Source organism: Siphateles boraxobius, unplaced genomic scaffold (assembly GCF_051911475.1).
Source record: "Siphateles boraxobius isolate OS27281-9 unplaced genomic scaffold, OSU_SipBor_1 73, whole genome shotgun sequence".
In the NCBI taxonomy this organism is placed as follows: Eukaryota; Metazoa; Chordata; class Actinopteri; order Cypriniformes; family Leuciscidae; genus Siphateles; species Siphateles boraxobius.
This window is the reverse complement of record NW_027509201.1, coordinates 2,266,485-2,277,029: the sequence shown is the minus strand read 5'-3', so window position 1 is coordinate 2,277,029 and position 10,545 is coordinate 2,266,485. Positions and strand designations below refer to the sequence as shown.

The 10,545-nt window shown below is 36.1% G+C and overlaps 1 protein-coding gene across 1 annotated transcript in view; it reads left to right on the top strand.

The window, feature by feature from the left end:
• Positions 1–256: 256 nt before the first annotated feature.
• Positions 257–10,545, top strand: part of mertka (c-mer proto-oncogene tyrosine kinase a) — a 47,954-nt gene continuing 37,665 nt past the window's right edge. The window contains exons 1-4 of the mRNA XM_077217436.1: positions 257–585; positions 2,657–3,014; positions 7,080–7,180; positions 7,265–7,435. Coding sequence (XP_077073551.1) covers positions 495–585; positions 2,657–3,014; positions 7,080–7,180; positions 7,265–7,435 — 721 coding nt within the window. The 5' untranslated portion in view covers positions 257–494. The remainder of the gene's footprint in view (positions 586–2,656; positions 3,015–7,079; positions 7,181–7,264; positions 7,436–10,545) is intronic.

Sequence of the window (10,545 nt, the reverse complement as noted above, 5' to 3'; positions counted from 1 at the left end):
GACATTTAGGGGAGTTAAGGTAACAAAACATTAAATAAAAGTTAACAAAACATAAAATAATATGTATTATTTAAATGTACTAAAAATGAATTCGAACTAAATATGTTTTATAGAATAAAGTGATATGTCATGAATTTATCAAATAATTTGGAAATATTATAATAAGGAAATAACGCACTTGGACACAAAAATATGCAGGTCATCATTATGTCATAAAACAAAACACACACGGTTAGTGAATTTGTCAGGAGCGCGCATCCCAACCTGCTGGTGTGACGTCACGCGAGGGACCGTGCTCCTCGAGAGCGCGCGTGGAGTGTGCTGCAAATTTCGTCACGGCAAAACACACACACACTCACACACATTCCTTCGTGTGTTAAATAAATTACCCCGAGAAAACAGAAAAGAAGATGCTATTTGATCTGCACATACTCTGCTTCGAGTGGATATTCGTCTGACACATTTATACGAGAGGAACGAGAAAAGGAACCGTTATGGTGTTTATTTTAGGCAAAAGTTCCTCAGCGATGTTGTGCTTTTTAACTCCACTGCTCGTCGGATTGTTTTCTCAGTCAGTGACAACTGGTAAGATGTGTGTTTTCCTTTAAGTTACTGTTTTCTCTTTGTGCATGCTTTAAAAGCAACTGAATCAACAACTTTAAAAAGTTTATTGTTCAGAAAGTTTTAATAAAACTTGTGCATGTGCTGAGATTTGTCTTGTGTTTAAAATGGCATTTTGCTTTGTTATGCGCAGGAGCTTTAAGTGAAATCGTGTTGTTGTTAACACTAAAAACTGCTTTTCTACATAAAAAAAAAACTTTAGTTGTTTGTTTTAGTTGTTATTTATGTGCTTGCAAAATGCTGGGTTGTTTCAGCCCACAATTCACGGTAATTTAACGTTTAGAGGATTAAGTTACACTGGTAAAATAATCTGCTCTTGTTTCATAAAGGTATAGAAACTAAATATTTGGTCAAAAAGATAAGATTTTACTGAAGCACTGGAATTACTTGTTATACAGTACAGTTGTTGATGTTTATATCTATATCACGTTAAATATCAAGAATAAAATCTAAATGACAAAATCAAAAGTTTAGGCTATTATATGAATAGGTATGATAAACTGTCAAAAATATTATGATTCATTTACAAAATTAGTGACAGAACATTATATCCCAGACTAACTTTGATGCACTGAAGCAAAATGTTAGATTTTTATATATAGGTGGAAATCTATATTCACTAAAAATAAAATTGTCATGCAGGGTTATGTATCTGAAATCTCATCAGTGCTCACTGGGATTGTGAAAACCAGTTTATAAGACTTGGAATTTTCTATAAAACCTGGACCTGTTTATAATATCTTTTAATAAACAAGTGGAAGTGCTTAGTTTTGAAATTGAATTACCACTGCAGTAAAACCAGTTCTTTCCATTCTAGCTCTTGTTAACTTGTTTATTGACTAACAAAACAGATTTTTATAACTAAATCAACACTACACCAACTGATCATTTAATTGTGCATATGAATTGTGCAATACGAGTTGAATGTGTTGTACGAGCTATTTTTTACATAGTTTAATAAAGAAAACATTCCTTTTGTAGTAAAAGGCTCTCTCAATAAGAGCTGCGTATGCTTCCTTTGATAACAGATTCCTTTAGAGAAGGAATTTCCTTTTGCTCCTAGAGAACAGGATACTGGTTTTCCACTGCATTTCTGAAGCAATGCCAGAGCTGAGTCACATTATACCTACATAACAAGGATTCCCCTTACTGAAAAGCAGTGCAGCTGAATCATGTACACCATATAGCGTGGAACTCAATGATTACATAAGTGTTTGCATTATAATTAAAAAATGATGGTTGTACCATGGTCAAGTCGGCTTTATTTATACAGTACAGATTGTTTCAAAGCAGCTCTACAGTGATAAACATGAAAATAATTATGCTTTTTGTCACTACGACACTCCCCTTACGACATTGGTCCTACATTTTGTTCACACAGGGTGCATTCTGGGACTTATCCCAGCAATGTTACTAGGTCCCCATCCCGGGATCGATCCCAGGACGTGTTTGCGTTCACACAGAAGGCACTCTAGCAATTCTGTGGGAATTTTCTGGGATCAACGCTCATTATGAAAGGGGCTTTTGAGTCATTTCAATGTTGATTCAATTCAGTTGAATAACAGTGTCGATGTGCAAAATTCATCAATTATGCGTATTTAATAAGATTATGCCTGGAACGGTTTTTGATTTTTTTTTTTAATCATATATTAATTTAAAGAATCTTGTATAATATGACTCGCTGTTTTTGTATTTGTTTTTATTGTATTTAAATGATATTTGTATTTTTGTAATTTAATTTTATCCATGAAAATAGCTTTGAATGCTGACAGATAAAATGATCTGAATCTGATCATCAATTATGAAACAAAGTCGAATCATCTATAAAGCGGATCTACAGAAATCTGTGGTGTCATCATTCAGCTCAATTCAGTTCAAGTTTTGTTGCCATCCAATAGTGTCCACTTTTACATACTAGATACTATTAGATACTAGATTAATTGCTGATTTTAGATGCAGCACATGTAAATGTAGTAAAACATCTTCACTGGCATGATATGCTAATATTGACGAAAACTCTGATGTCCTCAAACAGTTGCCAGTTGGAAACATCCCCTTACTGTCGTCCATCATGGAGGTTCACCGCATTGGGTGAGACAGGGCCGTTCTTTCCGTCCAACGCAGGCAACGGAGCCGCTGATTGTCCCGGGACGAGCCTCCAGTGTACATCTCTCACAGGAGGAGATCCAGAAGCTGCGCTTCAAACCCACCGTGGGCAAAATCCAGCGGTCGGAGGGGACCGAGGTCACATTTAACTGCTCAATAGACATCAATGATGTGAGCCAGGCCCAGGACCTGAATATTCTGTGGTTTAGGAATGGGAAGGAAATCCCTGATGGCATGCAGACGCAGATCTACATTCAACGGACTTACATCTTACAGTCCACTATAAGGTAGATGACGTACTTGCAGCTCAATTCAATTGTGACCAATTCATAGTTTTCATGTGATGTCACACCATTAGACCATTTCAAGGACGTAACCAATAAAAAATGTGTCTGGTTCTGAAGTATTTCCGGTGGCACCATTTTAAAATCTCAGATCTGTCAAAACCAACAAGCTCGTAACGTTGAAGTCTAGCGAAAAGGCAACAGGTATTTCCAAAAACTGAAAATAAACGATGATTGGAATTACTGGACCCTTTAAAAAAGACTTTGATGCGTAAACTTTATATGGCTGGTTGCTTACTATCCAGCCTTCTCGCTTCACTGCTGCAATCCAGCCGCGTTTTCAGAAATCGAAACACTTTAATTTCCAAGAGAAGGTTAGTTTCGGGCCAGAGGGAGCACCCAACTAGTCGAGCAACAAGGACCTAATTTAAATTTTGATATTTTTAAATAGCAGGATTAAATACCACTGTACATCAAGCGCATCCTGCCATTGTTTTGAATGCGTTCGACAACTAACCGTAAACCGACGAATAGCCGTTGATATGGTCTAGGAACGCCCATCCGAAGGGCAAAACAAGCCTTTCCTCCATTGCCCTTTGTTCGCCAGTCATTTTTACCAGGTTTGTTGTAAAACAGTGATATTAAAACACCAAATTCAATATACACCTTACTGATTCTGCATAGTTAGTACAGGCAAACAAATGAACACAGAATATTAATGCAAAACGAGGTTTCTCATTTAGTATTTTTCCATGAAATACCATTATTGAAAACACGTTGCACATTCTTGGCTCATCTGCTCGCCTGTATATAGTATGCATCATCAAAAAGGTGTAAACTGAATTTTATCTTTTAATATTACCGGTTTTAAAGGTGGGTTGCACTAATAAGGGTTCTTTAGCCTGGCGTCGGTTCACCCTCCATCTATGCTGCTTGATCAGCCCTTTAACTGTCTTTCTGCGTAGCTAATCTGTGTTTAAGTGGTGCGACACAACTCGATTGAAAATAAAACCCAGATCAACAAATCCTTGATTAGTGTTAAACTTTGCTTAATTTAATCCTTATTAGTGCAACACATCCACAAGTATTTTTCACATTTCCCCTGAGTTTTTAGTGATTGAAATACTGCAGCAGGTGCTGTATATTGAACACATACTTTTAGAAAATTGACAGGCCTCCGTTACAATCATGTGATTAAAAACTCTGAATAATAACCAGAGGACCAATGCTGTATCTGTCTCTGTTTGGAGAATATTGGTATTGGCAGATTTGCCCATACAGATTAACAGATGAGTTAGTTTCAGAGTCTACGAAGGTCCTTGGAATTGGATAATTTTGTATTTTTTGTCAGTATAGTTCGTTTTTTGTGAATGTTAAGGAAATCCATTCAAGACACCTTTTTCATGAATACTTAATTCATTTTGTTTATATTTTTTATTAAAACATTTTAATCAAAAAATTTAAAATATAATTGAATGCAAGTAACACAAATAAATCTCAAAATTAAATAAATACTATTAAATAAATACTACTCTTCTACTGTAATATTATTTGAAAGTTGCAATGGTTATACTCGCCTGCTAAATTAATAAATGTAAATGAAGTCTAATTGCTTGTTTAATTTCTTGTTTAATATTATGCATGTTGCAATTGCAACTAAGTTGCATCAGCTTATGCATAAAATATCTGCACTATCCACCTTATTCTGCTCTAAACAATGCGCGTCGCCATGACAACGACTCTGGTTGCTTACTTCCGGTTCGTATTGTATTAGCAGTGAGTGAGAGAATGAGTTCGGGCACTACATGTGCTGTTGTTGGTTGTTTTAACAATTCAAAGAAGATAAAAAAAAAACTTTTTAGAAACTGAGTGCTTTGAGCATAAGATAAAAAGCTGAGAATGCCCATGTCCGGTTCCGTATCAGCTAATATTAAAATGCCAGAGAGTAACTAAAACGCCTAATACGTTACCAGTACGGATGGGCATTTCAAGCAAAAATAATATTCGAAGATCGCTGGGTATTATTAAATTATTATTCGAAAATCGCACCCCTCCATCACATGCATGTATAGGCTACACACCAGAGCATGTGAGCAAAGCGGAGAGGTGTGACGCTTAAATGCAAGTTAAAAAAACTAAAACATACGTTTTATATTTATGTTTCACAATATGATGTTTTTTTTATTTCATCTATGTTGATTATATGAAAAGGGAACCGCATGAGATGAGTCAGATAGGATCAAGATGCCCAATACATCAGAAAACATTTGGAATGGGTCAGACATGATTTTGACCACTTATTAAGTTTTGTTTTGTAGAAAGCCTTTCTTAGAAGTGAATTTCGTTTAGTATAAATAGTATCTTCATTTTAATCAATGTTTCATCAACAAATTGGCTGGAATAATAAATAAGATGCAAAAAGTAGACAATAATCAGGACACGGAGGCGCGGGCGCGTGAACTGGAGCGCGTCTCATTAATCAACCGAAACTCAGCGTATAAGATTTGCCTCAAAGACCTGAGAAGTATATACAGGTCCTTCTCAAAAAATTAGCATATTGTGATCAAGTTCATTATTTTCCATAATGTAATGATAAAAATTAAACGTTCATATATTTTAGATTCATTGCACTCAAAACCGCAATCATGGGTAAGACTGCCGACCTGACTGCTGTCCAGAAGGCCATCATTGACACCCTCAAGCAAGAGGGTAAGACACAGAAAGACATTTCTGAACAAATAGGCTGTTCCCAGAGTGCTGTATCAAGGCACCTCAGTGGGAAGTCTGTGGGAAGTAAAAAGTGTGGCAAAAAACGCTGCACAACGAGAAGAGGTGACCGGACCCTGAGGAAGATTGTGGAGAAGGACCGATTCCAGACCTTGGGGACCTGCGGAAGCAGTGGACTGAGTCTGGAGTAGAAACATCCAGGGCCACCGTGCACAGGCGTGTGCAGGAAATGGGCTACAGGTGCCGCATTCCCCAGGTCAAGCCACTTTTGAACCAGAAACAGCTGCAGAAGCGCCTGACCTGGGCTACAGAGAAGCAGCACGATGATTGCGGTTTTGAGTAATGAAACAGGCTGGGAGTTTTTAAAAGCCTCAGGAATCTTTTGCAGGTGTTTAGAGTTAATTAGTTGATTCATATGATTAGGTTAATAGCTCGTTTAGAGACCCTTTTCATGATATGCTAATTTTTTGAGATAGGTATTTTGGGTTTTCATGAGCTGTATGCCAAAATCATCAGTATTAAAACAATAGAAGACCTGAAATATTTCAGTTGGTGTGCAATGAATCTAAAATATATGAAAGTTTAATTTTTATCATTAAATTATGGAAAATAATGAACTTTATCACAATATGCTAATTTTTTGAGAAGGACCTGTATAGGCCTATAGAAAGCTTAAAATGTCTAATTTTAAACAAAATTATTAAAAACGACAGAAATGGGCTGCTCTCTGCTTAATTCGTACGAAGTGTGCATTTCTCTCTATAAGCGCGTTCACTACTGCGAAGATGGCGAGTCTGCATCGTCAACTTTATCTTTGCAGTCTACACTGACAGAAAACACTAGTTTATTAATAAACAATTCATTTTTCATGAATCATGCATAATCATTACTTTTTCCGGTTTCTGTGGCAAGCTTTATGCGTGCGTTGAGATGCATTGAGATAAGGCAATATATTACGATAACGCTCATTATGGTTTAGCATTCTCTCCCATATAGTATGACATCTAACTCAACTTCAGTCATGCACGGGCAGCCCTACTTATTTCACATATTTTCTAACCAGCACATCACTGCGGGCGTTCAGAGCGAGCGGCGCGTAATGTTTATAAGGCTTCGAACCTGAAAAGGACAACCGGCTTCCTGTTCAAATCCGTTATGAATCATGGGTAAATTCGCTAACCAGGAAAAAGGTGGATATCTTTCACAAGCCAACTTTCTCTTTGAAAAACTACTAAGGGTAATATTTCATGCTACACGTTTTTGTGATTCTAAAGCTGTAAAATCAAATCTTTAGTCTTTTTTGTTAAAAATGTATTTATTTCCTTTGACATCATCTTTCAGCATTAAAAGTGTCCAGAGAGCAGATGCTGGAGAATATCACTGCAGGCTTAGTGTCAGTAACAAGATCATTGAGTCAAATCCCATCATTTTAGAAGTGGAAGGTAAGTAAACCTTCAACCCAGCACACAAACATTTGCTCATGCAGTTTAGACGGTTGATGTTTTCCACATTTTACTCATATCCAGGCCTGCCGACCTTCACTATACAGCCGAGTGACTTAAACATCACAAGAAACACTTCCTTCAGGTTGACCTGTGAGGCGGTCGGTCCCCCGAACCCTGTAATCATCAAGTGGCTTCAAAATGGCACGAGATTTGTAGAACGCAACGAGTCCTCCAGCACCATCACTGTTAAAGGTGAGAATATATGAATACATGTGTGTATATATATATATATATATATATATATATATATATATATATATATGTGTGTGTGTGAGAATACATATTGGCTTCTTATATGGCTGTTTTTAAGCTGCCCTGTTTCTTTAATTTAGCTGTAGATTTAAAATGCTTTAGTTTCTTAAAGAGGCTATATGTAAGAATTTTCATGAATTAATAGGTTTTTTTATTGCCAATGTGTGAACAGTGGGGCCTTGAATTACGGATGCACTGATACCACTTTTTTCAGAATCGATCCGATCCGATACCAAAAATTCTGAGTATCGACCGATACCGATGCCGATCCGATACCAACACAGTTTTTTCACAGTAGAATTTATATAACTCTCTGTGTGTTGAACTGATAATCACTCTTTTGTGTGTTAAACACAATCTGCTTAATACAGACAACTTCATTGTAAAGAAAAGCAAATCAAAAAAATATATGATCATAATCTATGACAAAAATGCTTTTATAAACTAGATTAGTGGATAATTCAGCAGTAAAATTTAGTCCAGAAAAATCATAAGTCCACAATAATTGTATAAAATCTGAACATTTAGTGAAAAATACAAATAAGAGACAAGTGTAACACTAAATCTGGTAAAACGTTACACATTGCTCTTTGTATTGTAAAATACATTCATGAAAAACAAGTTAACAAAAATCAAAAAGATACATTATTTTATATATAGCTATAGGCTACTATACAATTGAGACATGTCTTAAATGTATAGCACAGCCGTTTAATGAGGCAGCAACATATGATAGATAGGAAAGAACAAGAAAGGCCATTAATAATTTTTCATTGCGTCACTGTATTATGATACAAGGCGCTGCCCGAGTGCCAGAGGTGGAAAGTAACGAATTACATTTACTCGCGTTACGTAATTGAGTAGTTTTTTTGTGTACTTCTACTTTTTAAAGTAGTTTTTAAAATCTGTACTTTTACTTTTACTTAAGTACGTTTTCTTTGAAGTATTGTACTTCGCTACATTTGAAATCATATCCTTTACTGAGTAAAAAATAATAATACAAGGGGGGGGGGAAATATCACACACTCCGGAAACTACTGAATTGACTGAAGGGCGGGAGAACAAACGCGCAAAAAAGGTGATGCAGACCCAGCTGAAGCTGAAAGCTAAGCGCCAAGCGAATTGTGGCCAGTATGAAAAGTAGAAAAAAGCGTGGTTGTCCTCGAGGATAGATATCCAATTTGCAAAAAATGTGGACGCAAAGTAGCTGCAAAAAGAGGATTTAGGACACCATCCCTCCTGCAGATAAAGGTATGTCCCGATTTACGTGATGCAAAGGGAATCCCGGAATCCAGTCATGAAAATGGAATTCACTTAATGCAGATGTCACGTAAAACATGCAAAATAATGGATGGATGAATACATGGAAAGTAGAATAAATCCAATCGCGACATGGTCTGTGAATATTTAAGCTAAGCACAAAAATACTGCATGTAAATATATAACCCAATTTGTTCTGCTGAGCTGCGTTTGTTTACTAGGCTACATACTGAAGTACTCGTGACGTTCATGGTGTTTTCAGCGTCTCACAAACAATTTGAGGATATGAATACATGAACATTTCCAGAGCTGCTTCGAGAGAACGCCTAATGAGCATTTTCATAATTTCATTTGAGTAAAACCATTGTCAAATACACTTTGAAACAGGTCTTCACAACCCGTCAAAATAAAAGTTCGGTTTTACTAGGAGAAATTATGACAGAAATGTATTACTATCGTAGCCTACTTCTCAAAATAATAATAATAACAACAATAATAATACATTTTATTTGAACATTATTTAAAGGAATATTTTTTTTTGTCCATGGTTTAATTTAGTAAATCTGTTTTTTGCAGCGCTTCCCCAAAAAATAAAAAGACACCAGTTTAAATTTAGATTTGATTACCACCGTTTTTGATAATATATTTGGATTAAATCATAAAAAGTAGGGGTGTAACGATACACAAAACTGACGGTTCGGTCTTCCCACGGTTTTGACGTCTCGGTTCGGTTCGGTTTAGAAAGCTAAAAAAAAAATTTAAACAGTGGTTTAATGAAAAAATGGTGTCTTTGTCTTTGAATTAATTCAATTACAATTAAAAGTTTTGCAAGGATTAAAAATCTGCTAATGCTGTAAACTATATAGGGAGCCGCACATTACTATAACTAGAAATGTTGGGCCCTATGAAAGAATATGAGATGGGCCCCCTACCCCACCCATTCCATTAATAAAATCGATCTCTGGGGGCCCCAAAAGTGTGTGGGCCCTTAGAATCGTCCTAACTCCCCCCCCCCCCCTTAGCGGCACCCCTGGTTAGGCTACAAAACTGAATTCGTTGTGTACACATTCCAGGCAGTGTTGCCAGATCTCACGGGACAAAAAAAGCAACCAGGCCCGTGAAAACAAGCCCAAAACAAGCGACTTTTTCTCATAGACAGTAAAAGAGCTTTTTCTACGGAGCCCCCCTAGGTTCCTGGAAGAGAAAAATAAATAAACTGTGTGCACGGTTTTACAATCCGTGGTGACAGATAGTTTTAAACTGTGGGTACAGATTGTCAATTTACATCCATGTGGACAGATTGGTAAACTGTGCCTAGTTTTGTAAAACTGTGCACACGGTACAGTTTATTTTTCTTCTGTAATGAAGCTTGGCTGTCCATGTAGTGAAAAATGTTGGTACTGCGGCCAAATAAAATCTTACGGAAAGCTCATTTTTTGAGATATCAACCTAAAATTTGGAACACAACTTCTTCAGATTTTTGGCTTACATTTTCTGGCAGTTTTAAAGTAAAATATATTTTGTAATATATATATTTTATATAAAATATAAATAATTATATTTTTACACTATTCATTTTCATAAACTCAAACTTGTATAACTTTTTTTCTGTTTCACTTTCATCATTTCATAAAACTTCACTTCAACAATAATCTGGAAAATGTCTTCTTTAAAACAAGACCAACCATAAGTCTATATTCCAAAGCATTCTTGAATTACAACCATTTAAGTTTGAATAGTGATTTTCATGTCTATGCGAAAAAAGGGGGAGTGACCGTTAAAGGGTTAAA